Raw genomic sequence first — 19,551 nt, forward strand, 5'->3', positions numbered from 1 at the left:
TCACAAACCAGCTTTAACAGATGAACGAACATCAACATAAAATGTTTTTAAAGATTCATTTAAGATTTCATTCGACTGAGACTGAAACTAGATTTGTGTTGCATATTGTTTGATTTTGGTTTTTATCCGTAACAGCTTCCAATGTTTGATGCAGCAGCTGCACCACTAATGTGATTAAAAGAGAAAACTAAGACAAGCAAACATCGCCACCTAGAGTAACATTATTGAACTGAATGCATGTGTGATTTGACTGGTTTGATTAAAAGTTAATTTAACATTAAGATCTTGTGATAAGAACAAATCTGATCATAGACCAAAACAAATAACTTATTTTTGAGTATAACTACAGCAAATTTGTATAAACCTAAAAATGAATGAATTCTTAATAGATGTGTAGGAAAAAAAAGATATTTTGATGTAAAGTGTTGACGTAAAAGGAATTAAGTTTAATTTATACATAAATAGGAAACAACACACACAGTGAACACCACCACAAACTTGAAAGATACAGAAGTTCAAAAGAAAAAACGAATTCTCTCTTTGAAACTGAATTACTGGCAAATAAATTAATTCTGGGCTTATTCTGAAAGCACTGTTTTTGTTCAGTGACACCATGAGGGCACTGAGTGAAAAAGAACAGAACAAACTGTACAACTGCTCCCAGGTTAATAGCGGAGGTGACCCCCCCCCCCGGGCATAGGGCACAGTGAATACCACAAACTGACAGAAATGTTTTGCAGTGATAACAGTGTTTACAGTCTAATAGTCTTCTCTCAATGGAACAGGTGAAGGCCAACAGTTAATGCCACACTCACATAAAGCAACAACCCACACAACAACACAATCCTGCATAAAGCGCGAGAGCTGCACTGCTGCGAAAACAAAGGACAAAACGCAAAACCTTTAGCGTTTTGAATCCAAAGATTTTGCAGAATTAATTTGTTTTATTAACGTAATAAATACCAAACTGAAAGAAAAAATGAAAACAACCCTGATAAAGTGCCCTCGTCCGACAGCTGAGAGAGGGCTGACAGATGGGACAGTGTTTCAGGACACGCCTCCAGCACCTTCGGTCCAGTCACGTCAAACAGTGTAGTCCAGCTCTGCGTTTAGATTTGTGTACATCTCGTAGATGGCGTCTACAGTGGCGGTGTAATTAACCAGGAAGTGATGCGTGTTTGCCAGACACTCCTCTTCTTTCACTTCCTCTCCCTTTGACAGCGCCTTGAGGAAGTTGGATCTGTAGGGAGATGCATATAATGCCGTCTGTAATGGACAAAAAACAAAACAAAATTAGAAATGGGTTGGAATAAATATGTTTAAGACTGAGTTCTTCATCTCTCTACCTAACCTCAGTGTTGTGTTTAATCACCAACCACCCTCCTCTGACCATCTTGTGTTGATCATCGAGTTCTTTGCACAGTAACATAAGAAAAGTCCAGCCTCTCCTGCCTTAGTCTGCCACGCAGCTCTTGAATCAGGCCACTTTATCTCCCGCCTCCTCTAATTCAATGCCCTTCTAACGGTTCTCCTTTCACGCCCGGTGAAACCCTCACAGATGACGGCTCTGCTTTTCCATCAACCTAAAAGGGCACATGTCACTCCGCTGCACATCGACCTCCACTGGTTAAACGGTGGCCGCCCGAATCAAATTCAAGTCTCTAATGCTCGCCTACAGAGCGACCTCTGGGTTTGAACCCATCTACTTGAACTCAATCACACAGGCTTATGCTCCTTCTTGGCCACTGCGTCCCCTCCGAGGGACTTTGTCTGGCGTCGCCATCCCTGCACACAAGGAAATCACAGTCCAGACTGTTCTCATTTGTGTTTCCTTGATGGCAGATCTAGCTAACAAATCCCATCAGAGCAAGGCTGTCTCTCTCTATTTTAAATTATCTCTTAAAGGCTCATATCTTCCAGGGGCACCTCTTCTCCTAACAGACTTAATATGTAACTTCGTCAGATCTCCTTGCACTTTGTCTTCTTGACCAGATTTATGACTTAGTTCTCACTCCAAGGTCTCCTGCTAAAGAGATAAAATCAGATAGAATCACCTTCTCTGATGAACAACTGCTTCACAACGGTCAGACTTCGTCCATAATTTCTATTATATTACTATAACTGGTTAAAAACCGTTAACATTTAAAAAAGAACATTTTACTCACACTGAAAATCTTTTGCACCAGCCAGCCGTGGTATCTCTTCAGTGCCTGCTCGTAGGCTTTCGTGACATTGATCTGTATCAGGTTGGGGTTGTTCTCATCTCTTTCTCCATCCACCAAACTCTGCAGCAGGATCTGGATGAAACGGAGACCCCTGCAGGAAACACCTAGTACTTATTAGAAAATGAGCCTGAGACAGCAGACGGTCATAGCATTGAGTTTAGGGAGCGCTCACCTTTTCAGCCACATCAGAGCTAAAGTTGCTCCAACTTTGGGCCATTCTGCTCCATGGGCCTCACGCTCGACCTCCAAGATGTCCTGCAGGGTCTTGTACTTCGCAGGATCCTTGAGGTAGACTGCTCTAATTTTCTGAAAATGCAAACATTTCACAAAATAATGACTTTTACTCAAAATAACAGCATAGTATCTCAAAATAAGGACAACATTTTAAAAAGAATGACTTGTTATACAGACTTAATTTCTCAAAAACATGAGCTAGTATTTCAGGAACATTACTCACTAGCTCAAAGTAATAACTTAGTACCTAAATGTAATAAGTAAGTAACTCAAAATAATGACTTATATTGTAAATAATGTTTTACTAACTCAAAAATAATGACTTTTACTGTAAATAATGTTTTACTAAGTCAAAAATAATGACTTTTACTGTAAATAATGTTTTACTAACTCAAAATAATGACTTTTAATGTAAATAATGTTTTACTAACTCAAAATAATGAGAAGATCTCAATATCATGAGGTAGTATTTCAGGTCAAAATAATGACTTACTAACTCAAAATACGGGTTTTCACTGAAGATAACAGCTTAGCAACTCAAAATAACGACCTGCTAACGAATAGTAATAACTTAGTATCGCAAAATAATCTTTCTAACTCAAAATAACGACCGAATAACTCAGAATGTTGATTTATCACCTAATAGGAGCTTCAGCATTGAACCAGCTGTGGCATGAAAACACACCAGTGCAGCAGCAGAGGCCAGAAATAAAAAGGGGTTCCAGACAGATGTGTATCTCACCGTTATATTTCCATTAATGTCAGATTTGATGATTGAAAACACTTTTGATCCCAAACAGTCTGGAAGACAGAGAGAGAGAGAGAGAGAGCAATGAAATGTGAATGACTTCAGCACACGTCCCTGGCTCTCACGTGGGGAGGATGCATACAAATGGGGAGGAGGAGAAAATGAATGTTTCAGTGTTCAGCGAGTCAACAAAGAGTTTCTCTATCTGCTCATCCGATCCGCGCCGCGCAGCGCTCCAGCACATACCCACGACCCGGTTCCCTCTTTGCATCAGACGGATCATGTGTGTGAACGTGGACATGTCATGAGGGACATGTATGAAGCGGGACAGCGTCGGTTCAGTGACTTTATGTTGGTTTGATCGACTTCAGCTAAAAAGAAAAAGGTTGATACTCACCGAAGAAAGACGGGAGGTGAGAAACGGCCTCCAGGAACAACTTGGTGTCCACGGACCTGTCAGGGGGCAGCTCACTGAATTGGTTGTCCAGTAAAAGCGACATGATCCCGGTTGAGGCAGCGGCGGCGAGTCGGTAGCTCTCAGTTAGAAAGAACCCGGAACTGAGCTCTTGTCAGATGGGTGGGGGGGGGGGGGGCAACTTCAGCCCCGAGCAACCTCCTCCAACAGGTGCGGAATTCAACACGTCCGTGTGAAGAGACACACACACAACACACAACACAACACAAAACAAAACACCACAACGAGCTGAGGTACGAGTTATACTTTATTATAGCTGAGGCAGGGAGTGTTTTCAACCACAGGGACCGTGGCACACTACAGGGAATTCAATGTCAGGGCTGAAACCAGGAGCGGAGAGCAACTGAATACTGAACACTTCACACTTCATGTACCTTTTTACAACCAGTTCGTTAAGTCACTGGAGTTAATGTTGTCAAGACCCCGGCAGGTTGTGTTTGTTTCGATTGATGATTTATTGTAATAATAAAGAAAAAAACAGCTGACTTTGCAAACTGAAAGTAAAACCTTCCTCCTCTTACAAATGACATTCTGAATTCACCAGCACTGAAATTATCATCACTGAATTACCCTAATTGGCTTTAAATGGCCACTAGTTTCACTGACATTAAGATATCACACTATCCTTGATCTACATTTACATCACCTTCACATTTGATCCTGTTAGTTATGGCCACAGTTCAGCAAAGGTCACAAGGTCTTGCTTTAGAATTCTCCAATGAAGTTTTAAAGTTAATTAAAAGTGAAATTAACACTGGTTGTTGCATCATTTTAAAAAAAAAGGGAAAGTGAAAATAACGTGTGCTTAATGATAAAACAGTTCTGTCATCACACATTACAAGAAAAAGGAACAAAATAAATATCTTTTTCAAAACGTACAAAAAATATATATCTGTTCAGATTCTCAGTCATCATGGCACGGTATCATCAGTTGTACAAGTGTACATAGGCAGAAACACGAGCAGGTCCAGTTGCCGATGTGCACGCTAACAACTACTGAGTAACTCAGACTATGCGATGCAGCTGAAGCTCAAAGCTACAGGACCTCGAGTACAGATTGAGGAGAGAAAAAAGGATCACTTAATACTTTAGTAATTAACAGACTTAACTCATATGAAGCCCAGCGTTAACCCTTATCGTCTCCGTACAGATTGAAACCTCATGTAATGTGAACATTAGCTCAAGCTCTTGGTAAACCTCATAAGTAAACAGTCTGTTGGCTTTCTTGATAACAAAACTTACAAATGGCTCTTTAATGATAAATTCTGTACTTTACTTTGAACCTCTTTTTCCTTCTCCATGCATCCTTATGAGAAGGCGTTCTGAAAAGTTCAATGAATTTTTTTGGTGGTTATAGTCAGGATGCAACACTGGCTCTTTGACCACATTAGTAACCGATGTGTGCAACTTTTTTGAAAGAGATATTTTACAGATACATTCAAACGCAGGTGACTGCACTCCTCTTGTGTACGGTATTCTAGTCGTCTTTCCACCCCTCGCTCAAACGTACCTGGCTCACGACAATGAGTGACACATTGGACCCAAGTTCTACAACAGGTTCTCTAACTCAGAGGGCACATTTACTTTATCACTGATTGTAAACCATGGCAGTACGTATTCGACCACAGGCGGCGTCTAACACACCAGAGTTACAGCACCACACCGAATGAAACAAAGAGATCACAAGTTGTCTTGTAACTAACTGCAGGCTGAGACGTCCCAAACCTCAGAACACACGTTAACCTGTGAGGAGCATCATGTTAAACAAAAGCTTATGAAAATAAACATTGGTATTTTCTTAGAGGTATGACATACACTTTATAAATATAATAGCATTTGGGTTATTTTGATAAAGAATTACATGGATACATACATCTTATATATTTGCATAACACTATTAAAATTGATTCAAAATGGATTTCACACGGGCCATCTGTGACACACACACACACACACGCACTCACATAAACGCACTTGCATACACCAGATATATAGCTGTAACATTAGAACTCCAAAAAACGACTGAAACTTTACTTACACACCTTCAACCAGAGCGAAGGGACTGGATGGAATTGAAGTTCACACACTCCGTACTCACATGCTGCTCAATGCACTGACACCATGTTTCCTAACCAGTTTGCTTAATACACAGACTTACATCTAAGCGAGTGGCATCATGATTCAAGATTTAAACACTGTTGTTGCATTAAAAAAAAAATGAAAAGGCTAAAGTAAATTGTCACTGGAATAGATTAAGATTCATCTGTTCTGTGTCTTGCAGACTTTTGTTCACGTCAGCAACAGAAACACGACTCAAGGAGCACAACTGATGACCTCTGGTGTTTACCTAAGTACAATGTAAAAGCTCAACTGCTTGTTTTGCTGATTGTTTTATATGCACATAAACACACCTTGCGCTTTTGAAAATTGTGTGGTTTCAACTAATGAGGTGAGGTTAAGAATATAACCTGTTTTGTAATATTTGTGTCACGGTACAACAACCATCAAGGAAATAACGCTGTTGAATGTTCCATAATTTTGCATTGTATATGTTTTGTACAGATTTCACTATCTCAAGGAATGTATTGAAATGATCACACTCTTAATGTGGGAAAACAGAAAAATGGTGTGAACCGATTAAGATGAAATGAGCAAAATCATTGATGAGCTGTATTTTGAGCGCATTCGAAAGGTCTTTGGGTTTTAGTTAGTTGTTATTTTCTTTGGTTGTCACAGTGACAAGTTGCTTGGCGGCTTTGGCAATGTCATAGGCGCACTGGATGACCTGCTGGGTGACCAGCTGGATGTCCGACGGGCACGGGCTGTGATCTGCGGCCTTGTGGCACTCTCCGTGCAGCCGGCTGGCGCTCGAAGTGAGCAAACACAGAGACCCTCGCACGGTCTCAGAGGACGGCCTCTGTTGGGGGGGGAAAAGAGGGATGATGGAGACTTGATAAAAAAAAATTAAAAATGACAATGTCTATAAATTCACTGTTGTTGTGGTCAGTAGCCCCACGGGCACTGTGTGTGTGTGTGTGTGTGTGTGTGTGTGTGTGTGTGTGTGTGTGTGTGTGAGAACAAGAAACCAAGTAATCCGATAAATTGCAAACATAAAACTAAGTAATGCAATGAACAAGCCCTATCATGTAGACGAGTCAGTTTAGATTACCTTTGGCCGTTTTCAAACAAACAACAAATCCTTTAATTACATGGGGGAGGGGACACCAAGCTGTTGGTGGGAGTCATCCTACCTTGGGAAACAGGGCGGCCATCTCCTTCACGGCCATACAAATCTTTTCAGAGCACGGCAGAAAGCTGATGTAGATGGAGGAAAAAAAAGGTTGATCAACCACTCATGTGCCATATTTAGAAACACTGCTGCCAAACAGCCACAGCACACACTCCCCTGTCGAGAGCCTAAAACAAAACAGTCGGAGGTCAAATTTCTTGACAATGATATTTTTTTTCACGGTGCACATTTCATTCACATGTTATTTGTAATTCATTTTGGATGTTTACACATCTTACAGTATTCCCAGGTAATGGGATTTGACTGGTTGTTATTGCCTCCGAATGCACACAAGGAATTAATGAAGCAGTGAAAGCCTCGTCAGACCAGTAACATATTAGAAAGAAATAGTGTTTACAACATCATATGAGACTGTGCATGTTCTCTATATATTTAAAAAATCAACATGACAGAAACTGTTAAAATTCTCAGAGGAATATGAAGAGCAGTAATGTTCAACAGTACAAAAACACAATATTAACACATGAATGAAAACAGGAAACCTCCGTGACTGTAGTAAGTCTCTGTGGATTTGGCAGATCACAGGGGAACATGCTCATGTGATGTGTGTTTGTTTCCTGTCAGCTGCATTAAATGACACAAGGCCGGCCCCCAGCAGATGGAGAGTTTCTAGGACACTGGGACAGAGGCTGGTCCACAAGGCTCAGAATCAGTGAATCAAAGTCTCTGGAACCAGAGCTTTGCTGGTTTTATGTGTTCAGTGACTGACTTCATTCACCATGATAATCAGTTACCAGTTATCCAGCTAGACTGAATGACAACCAGTAGGGCCCTGGGCTCAGACTATTGAAAACCACTGACCTAGAAGAAGCTGAATCTGAGATTACAGCATTTACAAAAACACCAGGCTCTGTTCATCTTATCTTGGAATATCCTTGATGTTTGAGCCTATAATTCTCTTTATGTTTATTAATTATACATAATCACAAAGTACCTTTCATGTTTAGTCTCCTGAGCAGCCCTCAGAAGCTCCTGTATGTTCTTAGTGATCTGCTCTGTCTTACAGATGACGTCCTCTGTGCACGGCAGGGTGGCGTCTTCCTCACCCTCCGCCTCTGGCTCCATAGTATCAGAGGCTGAAGGAGGGCTTCTATAAAGCAAAAGAAGAAATTGCATTTGTCACTGCTCACTGCTCTATACACTGCAATGCATTGGTTCATCCAGTTCTGGGGGGAAAATATATAAACTGCAGATGATAGTCCAGTCTATAACAAGAGTGATTTTATTTAAAATATAGATTTTTTCTTCTGACTGTAAAATTGAAGTAAAATACGATTATCATATCCTGCAGTTTGGTTGTAATTTAGAAAATGCAGCTCAATTTGAGTCTGGCTGTCACAATTCAGAGCCATTTAGATGTCAACCAATGTTTGGTTTTATAAAAACGTTCCTAACATGATGTAATATTAAAGTGCTTGATATTTTATAGCTTCTCAACAAATTGCCAATAGCAAAGACAATAGCAAGTAATACATGTACATAAATGACAAAAGAACAACCAGAGGTACGTGTGTGCATAAGCAACTGATAGGGTACAATTTGTTAACTCGTATCAATCAAGGCATCTTTTTAAAAATCTGCCCAAACTAAAATTACTACTTATGTGACTTTTTAATATAGAAGATTTTGCTACAATGATAATATAATCTGTAGCACCAGAAACAAGAAACATTTATTCCCACTTATTTAATTTCAGACTTAATTGCTGACATTTCTTATTCAATCTCTTTGTCTCCTCTTAACAGCACGTTAATTCAGTTAATCCTGCATGAATCCTGTTTTTTTAATTTAAATTTTGATATAAAATTTCAACTACGAAATTTGGGATGCTTATTAAAATCTACAAAGGTACAAAGAATTTACTTAAAAAGGCCTTTACCCAGTCTCCTCCATTTCAGAGTGGTTGGGTGTAGTGTCGTTGTCACTCTCCAGCATGGTACTCCGTCCCTCCAAACTACAGCCCTGCAGAGAAATCAGCGGATTAGCATCATGATATATAGATAGTATGTAGTGTATATGGTTGGCAGAGTTATCACAGGAGCAACTGTAGGCACAAGTCAGGATCATGCATGTCTGAAAACAAAGCCATAATCACACCTTCAGACATTTTGTTTTTAAGCAGATAAAGAGAAAAAGAAGAAACACACAACAAAGTCATTGTGGTGTAACAATGCATATGGCAGGGGGTGCAATTAGTAGATGCAAAGAAATCCCAATGTAAACTGTGAGTTCTCTTATCAGTGGTTATGGCTAATAAGCACATTGTGATGAGCCATTTTATTTGTCTTTCTTGGATATGGAACGCTCCTGTCTGATCATTCAAACAGCGGATCTGGTGGAGGTTCACTGTAGAGAGAAAGCTGGTAACTGAACGGCAGCAGAGGCACTGTGGTGCATGCAGGCACGCAATACTGATAAAAAGCAGTTTTAAAAGACACAGGTCAGGAGAGAGAAGACTGTGGGGTCAAGCAGAGGGACGGTTTTCACCATCCCCCAGGGCTGCCTCTAAACCGAGGGGAACTTCGGTACTTAACCCTTCGAGATCTCTCGTCCCTCGACCAGGACAGGGAGGAGGGGAAGGTAGGGAGGGAGGAAGCAGCCGTCCCCAAAGGACCCCTCCCAATCTAGAAAGGGGTCAAACCAAGTTGAGCATACTCTATTGAGATGCAATGAATGATTGATTGAATGAATGAATGAATGAATGAATAACCAACACCAGCCCCAAGCCAGGCATCATTTTGTCTTGTGAGGACAAATCCAGTAGGATCATTGGTGCCTCTGTGCTTACATTGGTTGGGAAAGGTTGTAAAACGACTCCATCCTCATGCCTGGCTGTTTCGGCTCGGTGGGAGAACTGCTTCGGATTAGATCCTGTCTCATACATCGATATGGCGCGACCTCCGCGGGGTGGATGTCGACCAAGGGGCCCCTGGGTGTTTTGCTGTCCACTGGGGGTCTGCCATCGCAGGGTTGTGTTTTCAGTTTGCAGGGAGCTCAACTGTAGAGAACAAAATATCTTTCAATGCAACTTTAGCTGGCGGGCCGATCCCCTTACAAAAGCTCGGCCAGACATCAATAATAGAGTAGAATGCAGCAAAGCCTCCAGGAGAAAAGAAATAATTCAATGTGAGGTTCATCTTCACCTCTGTTTTGTTTTCAGTTTCCCTTCAAAGTTTTTCTCAGAACAAAAGGTTTGTTTCTTTGACAAATGAAATGCTGACACTGTGTTTACAGTGACAACTAAAGTATGACCCCACTGAGAAACTGCTGCAGCAGTGGTTGCCCTTATTTACATCAAGAGCATTTCATAGCTCTTTTCAAAACGGAAGATAAGAAACATGCCTTGCTCAGCTTCCAGTCAATATTATTACTGCTAACAAGGAGGTTCTGTTTTGGCTCCTGTCCGATAGTTGGTTGCGTGGTTTGTTTGTCAGCAGGATTATTCAAATGCTACTAGATGGATTCCTACAAATCTTTGTGGAAGGATGGGCCATGGGACAAGAGAGAAGTCATTACATTTTAGGCACAGATCCAGAACAAAGGCATTGTTGGGCCTTGTCTGAGGTGTCCTACCTACTGTTCTAGTGTATTATCATATAACGCCTCATATCAGATTATATTATATCAGATAACGTAAACAGCTGAATATTACCAGTCTAACATAAAATAATAAATTTGTTACCTGTAGTTCTTAACAGAGCTTTTGTCTTTTTAATTTTTTTTAGAATATGCAAATACATTAAAGCAGATTTTTGAAAATTTGCTTAAATGTTTGGAATTTAATACGGTCAATCTGTATCAGCAGCGTAGTTACGGAGAAAATAAACCAGCAGGAGGCAGCTCATTGTCAGTACACTGTCTCTGAATCAAGTGTAGAGATTAAGTGTCAAACATTGAGCCATTGAAGAAAACCAAATGAAATGCTGCCATCTCGAGAAATGAGTGCGTAAGTGACAAAGGATTATTTTGATTGGGAAATATGTGAATGAAGTGAGAATGATTGTAAAAAAAAAAAAACTGCCCACACCATGGTTTATGTTTTTGCTGAATAACCAGGATATTTTCACCAATGTATTTAAGTGGTGGTGGAAAATCGTGACAAGGGTCGGGAGGCTCCACAAAACCATGGCAAATAAAACTGGCACTGTGCAGATCTGAATTTATATCGCTGGGCCTGATTGGGAAATCCAAGGTTGTGTAATATTAAGCAATAAGGAAGCGAGTAGAATGAGAACTCTAAATAAAAAATACTTTAGAACTGTTTTCTGGGGATGTTTTGGATCCAGATCATTGACGTTTTGGTGAATGCCAAGCTGATAAATCTAGTGATTCACCCACACGTCAAAACTAATAATCACATAGTGGTTTGTGACTTGTGGCTATTTGATGCTTCTGCAGATTTGCAATAGAACATCATAATATTCTCTGTGGTTGTATTTTGTGGATTATTACTTCTGTCATCTGACTTGAGGCTCTGTATGAATCCTCCGTTTCAGATCACAAAGAACTGTTACACTTAATCCTGTTCTGCTGTTAAACTGCACAGCATAGCGGATTCCTGTGGTGATAGCTAATTATCGCCACAGGAATTTCACTCATTCTGAAACATAGCATCCATTTTCTCTTGTGGATTAGAATCCCTATTGAATTTTATTTTTCATGTAGAATTCTAGTCTTCCTGGCAACACATACACATGATTCATACACAGGATATCAAATAACTAATCGTCTCTGGTAACACAAAGATCCTGCACACGCAACACAAGACTGAGACTCACAAGCAGATGTGGGTGAAATGAATACAGAAATGTAATCAATAATAAGCCTTTGTAATGGAGTCACAAAAGGCATATTAGTGATAATCTTAATGCAACTGGAATTGAGAAGGATCAGTAAGGATGTAAATATCATAAATACTGTGCGACCGCCCTGTTATTATAGAGATATAAGATAAAATGAATATGTACTTCCATCTAATTCAAAACTGGAAATCACCTGCACATACACAAAAGAAGAATATGCAGTGCAAAAGTAAACTTTGATTATTAATTGGATGTGGATTCACTAACCTTGCTCTGCATCGACCGCAGCTCTTCACTGAGATGACAGTTGACTTTGAGAAGCTGCTGTATTTTGGCTTCTGACGCAGTGAGGGCGCTCTTCACCTCCATGAATTCCTGCACTGTGATTGGTCCATCAGAGAGGTCAGACGACTCCGAGCTCTGCAGGACATCATGTGACATTGGACCGCATGAATTTAAAACAGTAAAGCAAGACGATGTGTTTGAATATTTTAAATTGTAGCAGGGTCCCACAAACATTAACCTTGGTCCTTCCATCATTGCAGCTGTCCCCACAAGTGGCCTCTTGGACTGGATCTTCATCTGATGCAACACTGTCGTAATCTGGCTGATCATTGTCCTGGCTCTCACTGTTGTGGTGACTGTCTATTCCCTGAAGGATCAGCTCTACATTCTCTGAAGGAAGACCACCAGATCAAAAGTTCCATGATTAAAACAAACCCCGCTGGCTAAAGGCAGATGTCTAATTCAAAAGGCAAAGGAACCAATTTAAACTTAACTGAATCCAGAATTCAGGACTTGTTTGTCTTTAATATCCTAACAATCTTTTGTCTTTGAGTAAACACCCGGAAGAAAACAGGCTGTGATGTGGTTCTTGATAATTTGCAAATTGCAAACGTTTTTTTAATGCAGCTTTTCCACTTATACATCTGTACACATGGTCCACAATTGTAGCCTTGGCTAAGATGGTCCACGTTTACTGACTATCTGCATCTTATTTGCAAACTGAGTACTTACCAAATAAGTACATATACTGCAATACAAACAATAATAAAACCCATACAACAAAATCAGAAAGACATACTCTACCTTTGGGACTGTCACAGGAGTTACCCCACTGCCGTCGTTTAGCATCAGTTAGGATATCGATCACCAGGGTAGCAAATTCATGAGCACTGAACCTTGCCAATTTTTGGCGACCCTGAAAAAAACCAACAAATGTATCAAATCATAAAAAGGAGAACACGGGGGAGACAACTGAAGTTTGATTAAAAGGCAACACACGCTTACCTGGTTTCTGGTAGATGAGTACTCTGGGTTGACTGGCAGAAAAGGTACAACCGTGGTATCAGTCACAAGTGTGCTGTGGTTCTGAGTGGCCAGCCACACTGAAACAAAACATATAATAACAATTAAAACACATGCATACAAAGTGTTACATACATGATTTCCAATTGTTAAATATTTACCAGCATCTGTTTCCCTTCTGTCAACTTCATCATAAACATCCATGGCAAGTTCTTCAAACTGATGGTTACTTAGCTAACAAAATAAAGCAGAATTCCTGCTTCAGTTTAAGAGCAAATGAAGAGTAAGTGACAAAGAGAGATTACACTTTGGAACCATCAGCAAATCCCAAGTAAAAATGTCTCACCGACTGCAGCTTCTTCTTTGCAGCTTTTGCAAACTCCGACAAATCCAGACTGCTTTGAACGAAAAAAAAAAAAATCAATAATTATTTTTCTGCAAACAAACCAAAAAAAAAAAACTATGGCAAAAGTAACATACTTACTTATTTCTTATCCATCCAATGCAGCCGAAAAAATAGAATTGTAATCATATTGTGAATGACTATCATGCTGCCTATAATGTACAATTAAAAGTAAACTATTGTATTAACTAGCAGCCAGGGGCCTGTTGCAGATGATAATATCACTTGGTATTGATTTCTGTGCTTTACAAGAACCCAACTTTTATAAATAATAGATGTTTCAACTTGGATCATAGCTCTTACCTGTCTGCCATTTGAGGAATGATGAAGTGTTGCCCATTTCTGTGATCTACGACAAAACAAGAACACCACAGAAAGTCATTACCACAGGCGTTTGCTCCCGAATCCCATACAGCCGCTACGCATAATGTACTTACCCGGTCTTCTACCACAAAGGTAAAATGTTAACCGGTCAGTGAGTTCATACTGGATCTCCATGAGCCTCTCTGCCAGCTCCTGGTGCCCAGCTTGTCTGCACAGATTAGGAATAACAAAAGGTGAGATACCTTTTAACTATTTTACGTGTCTATGAAGGTCACAGAAAACTACAGTATGTTTCTCAATTAGGGTACAAAGTTGGTTTGGTAGCTCGAAGTAATACACAGTAATATTGAGCACAGGATTGCAGAAGGTGTAAGAGTGTTGGCTGGGCATGATGACCCACCACTATAAAGTATACAATTTTGACTTTGACTTTGTTGTAAAATGTGACGTGACATATCGCCATCAGCTCAAGTATCTCTTATTTTCTTAGTTTTTAACTTGTGAGCTGACTCAGTTAACATATTTTACTAAAGAATCATCCCTTCCTCTCCTGTCTGCATTAGTCATACCCTTATTGAATTAAACTGTCAAAATGCCACTGGGCTTGTCCCGTGTTCATTGTAGTGCAAAGCATGCTTAATATTTCTGCCATTTCAGCTGGAAACTGTGTTATTTCCTTTACTCACAATGTGCAATATCGTCATTTACACCTCAGTATAAACATAGTACACATTATAAACACATCAGTTTTTTTCACTTATTTAAATCTCCAAAGGATGTGTGTCATTTCCTGTAGCACAGTCACCAGTGAGGTGGGCTACATCTGTTTCAGTGAAGCTTCCAGCTACAATACCATCTAATAATGTAAACCACAACAAATGTTAACATAGACAGTAACGCAGTTCTAGTTAATGTTAACTAGATCTATGTATTCTATGTAGCCAGAACAGATTAAATTACAGAGCTAGAAACAATAGGAGACAGAGTTGGCCCATGTACTATGCCTAACAATAAAATTCAATGTTTTAAAACATTAAGTTCCATATTGTGACTTCTCAAAAAAAATGTATAGGTTCAAAGCATCATATAGTGTTGTTTAGACTTCACAATGCTAAAACCATAAATACATATTATAGTAAAACAAACAGGTAAGCAAGTGTTGAATGGAAAATATAGACCAATTTTTACCTTGCATAATCAATGGGGGTCTTTCCGCTGGAGTCCAGAGCTCCAGGATCAGCTCCATAAACTGCCAACAGCTCTGCTTGTAACACCTGACCTGCTTTTGCTGCTATGTGTAGTGGGGTGTTTCCCTTCTCCTGGGAGTCCAAAAACAATGTCATGTTGAAGGATTAATATTATGTCAACTCACAAAAACATTTTTTTCCGTTTAATTCTTCTGTACTTACTGGATGGAAGAAGTTGGCCTGTGCTCCCAAAGACAAGAGTCTGAGGCAGGTCTCCAGGTTTCCAGTCCGAACACTGGAATGTAGTTGCTGAAAAGAGATTGACAGGAGCTTTGCGTTGATTGGATTGTGAACACAAACAGGGTTGGCTACACTCAAGACATCTGCAAAGAACTGAGTGATATGATCCAGCTGGAAATATATACAATAAACACACATTATCCTGCTGTAGATATATATAACGGGTTTTAATCATCTATATTATAGTATTCACCATCTTTATATATTCACTTATCTATCTATAAAAGAGATATAAAATATACTAAATAGACAAAAGTGTGTATGTTTAAATACAAAAACAGCCATAAACATTTATTTGATACGTTACTTTACTTGTTAAAACGGTTATTGACATGAATAATATTCATATACAATCATCTCTAATTGTATGGAGTGGTAACTGTGAATTCAATACACAAATCCAATAGGAGAGTGAAATAGTGTAAGTACAAGAAAATGTGAGTAGCACCATGACACAGCAGCACTCAATTTTAAGAATCATATATAAAAAGACCATGTCATTTGTGAAATCACAAGAGTGCTCCAGTATCAAAGACAAAAATAGCCCAAAAGGCACTTCCTCTGCAGTGGTCAATCATTGGAGTAACTTGCAGCATATTAACACATCACCATTGGGTTTACTGTTCCCTAAAACCTTATTTCAATGTTGGTTTAGTCTTACATTGCGTAAATGTTGATGAATGACGAAGGTAGAAAGAAGAGATTGATTTCTCACCTTGCTGAGGTCTTTTGCGGTTACACTATCATCCTCCCGACAAGGCATTCTATGGACATACGCCAGCATTTGATATTTGGCCTTGATGAACTCTGTCTTGTTGGGACTGAAAACAACAACAGATGCTCATGTCACAAAATCAAGAACATTGAAAATCTGCTCCACTACTGACGACCATATCATAGAAGATAAACAACATAGAAAAAATACATTTCAAAAAAGGATGTCCTCAAGTCCACATTCTGACATACCACAACACAGGATTCTAAAGGTAGACAGCTTTTAAGATTAGAGTAGCAACTCTAAGAGTTTCTATTCTCCCTGTAATCTGAGCAGCTATATCTCTGTACAAATAGAGCTAAGTACAGTATACCACAGCAAACTAATGGGGAAGCTAACAACAAAAAGCACCTTTCTATTTAAAGTTAAAAACCCCAATCAATTTCTTAATATCAGTGGCAGACTACTTCCTTGTTTTGTGACTGAATCAGTACAGAAGTTGAAGCAGCTGTTGCCTCCAACTGAATGACTAAAAGACTCTTTGTCCCCTGGGAAAGTTTCTTTGATCGATGCAGTAGATAAAACAGCAATAATCGTGAACATTGTATTTGAGATAGAGAATAGCTGCCTCATGCTTGCTGCACTGCGTACTCTCCGTCTGCATCTGTCTGGTGACTGAATGCATTTGCTCTGGCACGGCTGTGTTTATATGTGGCCGACTATTTATCTTTACTCCATCAGCCGGACACTGTACCGACACAGTGTTTATACTTGGCACTGGATGATTTTATAACAACTCAGCCTTATGGATTTTTTATTGTCTTCTAAGGCTACAGTACATTCTGAGAGTTAAAAGCCTTTACAATTACTTGTTTTCATCGGCATTCAGTCAATCAACAAAATTGCCAAATTGATTCCATTTGGTTGACACGATTAAGATGTTACCTCTGTCAAGTATGTTTCATCTGCGTTTGTTTGTTGCATGGTTCAGGGAAAAGCTCATTAAATTTAGTGTGGATTTTTTTCAACACTTTCTCTGAATATGAAAAAATTCTGGATGTAGTTCATTTCAAGTGGTTTCGTAAGAGTGCTGACGGGCCTTGCCACAGGTATGGCACTCTGCTGACTGCCATTCTAGTTCATGTTGTTGTGTACATCCCTATCTGCATGTTAACAAATCAAACCTCCTCAACTTCTTCAAGTCACTGTGGACTGACTAACTGGCCATGAGTCATTTCAATGGTACAGAGGGCCAATTATATATCTCAAAGTGCAAACAAGCATGCCCAAATCAGGACTGACACTTCAAAATCCTTAAAAGCACTTACTGAACTCTGTCCTGGGGATTTGCTTTACGCTTCCCACTCACTGAGGAGGAAGGGTCCAGAAGGCTGTGCTCCCATATGGAATTAGCTCCATTGCCATACAGCGTCTGCACCATCTAAAACAGCAAAACAACAAAACAGATCACATGAATTATTATTACATTAGCCCCAGTCCCTCACTGGTGTGTCTTGGTTGTGTAACCTCTACATTGCATGTTACTATTATTATAAAATACATCTCTTGGGTGAGAGATGAAACGTCTTCAAGAAACTCAACCAATTCCAGTTGACCTGTTTTTAGCACTTGGATATTATTGGATATTATAAATGATAAATTATTCTACCCATTTGCATCTGGATGTTGAGTGCGCGTGTGTGTGTGAGTTGAGTCCATGTCCCCTCACCTGTAACTGGGACGGTGGCCACGGAGAGTGGGTGAGGTGTCGGACTTGGGAGCTGTGTCGCCCCAGACCTCGATGGATGCTGCAGCACTCATCGCAGATCAACACCCCCCTGTTAACAGAGGCCCAGCGTGGCTCTGGATGAAGATGTGACATGTATTAGTTAAAGGTTCACTGTGTAAGATTTAGGTGAAAGGGATCTATTGGCAGAAACTGAATATAAAATAATCCTAGTGATGTTTTCACAAGTGTGTTTCATCTAAACTGTAAGAATGGTTCTCTTTACCCTAGATTGGACCCTTTATATTTGAACACTTCATCTTTACATCGGGAGCGGCAACATCCAACCACTAGATGTCACTAAATTCTACACACTGAACCTTTAACGCTTCAGTTTAAATACTGATGATGCACTAAACTATAAACTAAGGCTTCTTGATATTTCATGAACTCCATCCAGACGAAGATGTTGGCTAACTGACAGCCACAGATAAACACCCCCGAGGTTAGCTTCCCAATATCCAAAACATGATCAGTCACAAACACAGAACAGACGTGGGGGAGTTAGCGAACTAGCTAATTGAGCTAACCCAACGTTAATTAGACAACATAGAAGATATTACAGGCTAAGAGTTTCAAGTTGTTGTGACAACACAAACGCGGAATATTCTAACACACGTTCCCACGAGAAGAATTGTTTGCAAACCACCACAATTAGCCACATAGCTAGCAACCCGCTACTTAATTGTAGTGCGTTTAGTTACGTTAACCAGGCTAATGGCTAACTGGAGGTGGAGTTGTTGTCGGGGCTAGCTCTGGTTAGCCGGGCAGCTAACGTTAGAAGCTAGCTGTGTTTGACATCCCTACCCGGAGCGCTGCAATCAGCGCAGACCTCCCTGCTTCGGACTCGCTTTGACATCCCTGGACGGAGATCCTCAGAGTCCAGGCAAGGAAGGCGAATGTCTGAGCCGCGCGTTGATACCACAGCCGGGCAGAGATGAGACAGGGTCGTCCGCCCCAGCAGATCCGATCTAACGCTCCTAGCAGAGCCACAGTGTCGGTCTCCCCTCCCCTACCGCCGAACAAAGCGGTGTCCCGTCCCAACACTCACACTGCCTCCTCGACTGCCTCCTCGACTGCTTCCTTCCCTGCTTCCTTGCCCCCCCCCCCTCACATTACACTAGCCCACATTGTCCAAATCAACACCAACATGTATTTGATGTATTTCATAAAAATGAGAATTTGTACATAAACTAAAATAAATTACTTTTTAAGTTTTTGAGTACTGTTGCTTTCTTAAGTGCAGCTGATGAACTGACCTTCAATGTTTGTTGCTACCTTATTAAAACATACATTTCCCTCTGGATCAATATCTATCTATCTGTCTATCTATCTATCTATCTCTTTCTCTCTCTCTCTCTCTCTCTCTCTCTCTCTCTCTCTCTCTGTGTGTCTCTCTCTCTCTCTCTATCATAGAGTGATGCCTGAGTGATGGAAGTCTTTTGGAGTGCCTTTTAGAGCAAAGTATGGCTGAGCATATGCTATTTAGAGTATATACAGATGGTAAAGCTTGATGTTGTTAAATGTATATGAGACCACAAGCTGAGGCCTCAAACGCTTGAATTACCACGTCATCCATCTCAATAAAACTCCACAATATACGTAAGAAGACAAGCCTAAAGCCTAATTACAATATGTTGTATCGCCAAAGCAGTTTGTGCAGGATTTGCAGTCAATTAAATTTCAAAAATGCATCAAATTAGGGAGGAACACCACTTTTAAGCCTGTTTATTA

General features: G+C 40.1%; 2 protein-coding genes across 5 annotated transcripts; both read right to left on the bottom strand.

The window, feature by feature from the left end:
• Nucleotides 1-425: 425 nt before the first annotated feature.
• LOC109626103 (glycolipid transfer protein-like) lies at nucleotides 426-3,859 on the bottom strand. Its single transcript, XM_020081778.2, has 5 exons — nucleotides 3,605-3,859; nucleotides 3,202-3,260; nucleotides 2,398-2,531; nucleotides 2,166-2,316; nucleotides 426-1,266 (listed from the first exon to the last, which is right to left on the bottom strand). The coding sequence occupies exons 1-5, from the start codon at nucleotides 3,705-3,707 to the stop codon at nucleotides 1,084-1,086; spliced, it is 630 nt and encodes a 209-aa protein (XP_019937337.2). The 5' UTR covers nucleotides 3,708-3,859; the 3' UTR covers nucleotides 426-1,083.
• A 52-nt stretch (nucleotides 3,860-3,911) lies between these two features.
• Nucleotides 3,912-18,854, bottom strand: git2b (G protein-coupled receptor kinase interacting ArfGAP 2b). Of its 4 annotated transcripts, none has more exons than XM_020082296.2 (20): nucleotides 18,625-18,847; nucleotides 17,761-17,894; nucleotides 17,360-17,472; nucleotides 16,032-16,137; nucleotides 15,239-15,325; nucleotides 15,018-15,148; nucleotides 13,943-14,037; nucleotides 13,809-13,854; nucleotides 13,449-13,497; nucleotides 13,264-13,336; nucleotides 13,085-13,182; nucleotides 12,884-12,995; nucleotides 12,318-12,469; nucleotides 12,062-12,214; nucleotides 9,781-9,990; nucleotides 9,527-9,616; nucleotides 8,872-8,954; nucleotides 7,927-8,082; nucleotides 6,934-6,997; nucleotides 3,912-6,599 (listed from the first exon to the last, which is right to left on the bottom strand). In XM_020082296.2, the coding sequence occupies exons 1-20, from the start codon at nucleotides 18,674-18,676 to the stop codon at nucleotides 6,390-6,392; spliced, it is 2,214 nt and encodes a 737-aa protein (XP_019937855.2). In that variant the 5' UTR covers nucleotides 18,677-18,847; the 3' UTR covers nucleotides 3,912-6,389. The 4 variants fall into 4 exon arrangements, with proteins under 4 accessions (XP_019937855.2, XP_019937854.2, XP_069369469.1 ...); XM_020082295.2 differs by having other exon boundaries at nucleotides 13,449-13,500; XM_069513368.1 differs by lacking the exon at nucleotides 9,527-9,616 and having other exon boundaries at nucleotides 13,449-13,500; nucleotides 18,625-18,854.
• Between the last annotated feature and the right edge of the window lie 697 nt (nucleotides 18,855-19,551).

This window comes from Paralichthys olivaceus, chromosome 18 (assembly GCF_024713975.1).
Source record: "Paralichthys olivaceus isolate ysfri-2021 chromosome 18, ASM2471397v2, whole genome shotgun sequence".
Lineage (NCBI taxonomy): Eukaryota > Metazoa > Chordata > Actinopteri > Pleuronectiformes > Paralichthyidae > Paralichthys > Paralichthys olivaceus.

Excerpts from the sequence above, each read along its gene's own strand:
- LOC109626103 (XM_020081778.2), bottom strand. The coding sequence starts at position 3,707 with ATGTCGCTTTTACTGGACAACCAATTCAGTGAGCTGCCCCCTGACAGG. Across the intron at positions 3,261-3,604 it reads TCACCTCCCGTCTTTCTTCG|ACTGTTTGGGATCAAAAGTG; the intron begins GTGAGTATCAAC and ends TCTGTCTTCCAG. Across the intron at positions 2,532-3,201 it reads ACATTAATGGAAATATAACG|AAAATTAGAGCAGTCTACCT; the intron begins GTGAGATACACA and ends TTGCATTTTCAG.
- git2b (XM_020082295.2), bottom strand. The coding sequence starts at position 18,676 with ATGTCAAAGCGAGTCCGAAGCAGGGAGGTCTGCGCTGATTGCAGCGCT. Across the intron at positions 14,038-15,017 it reads ACCCCCATTGATTATGCAAG|ACAAGCTGGGCACCAGGAGC; the intron begins GTAAAAATTGGT and ends TAATCTGTGCAG. Across the intron at positions 13,337-13,448 it reads CAAAGAAGAAGCTGCAGTCG|CTAAGTAACCATCAGTTTGA; the intron begins GTGAGACATTTT and ends TTATTTTGTTAG.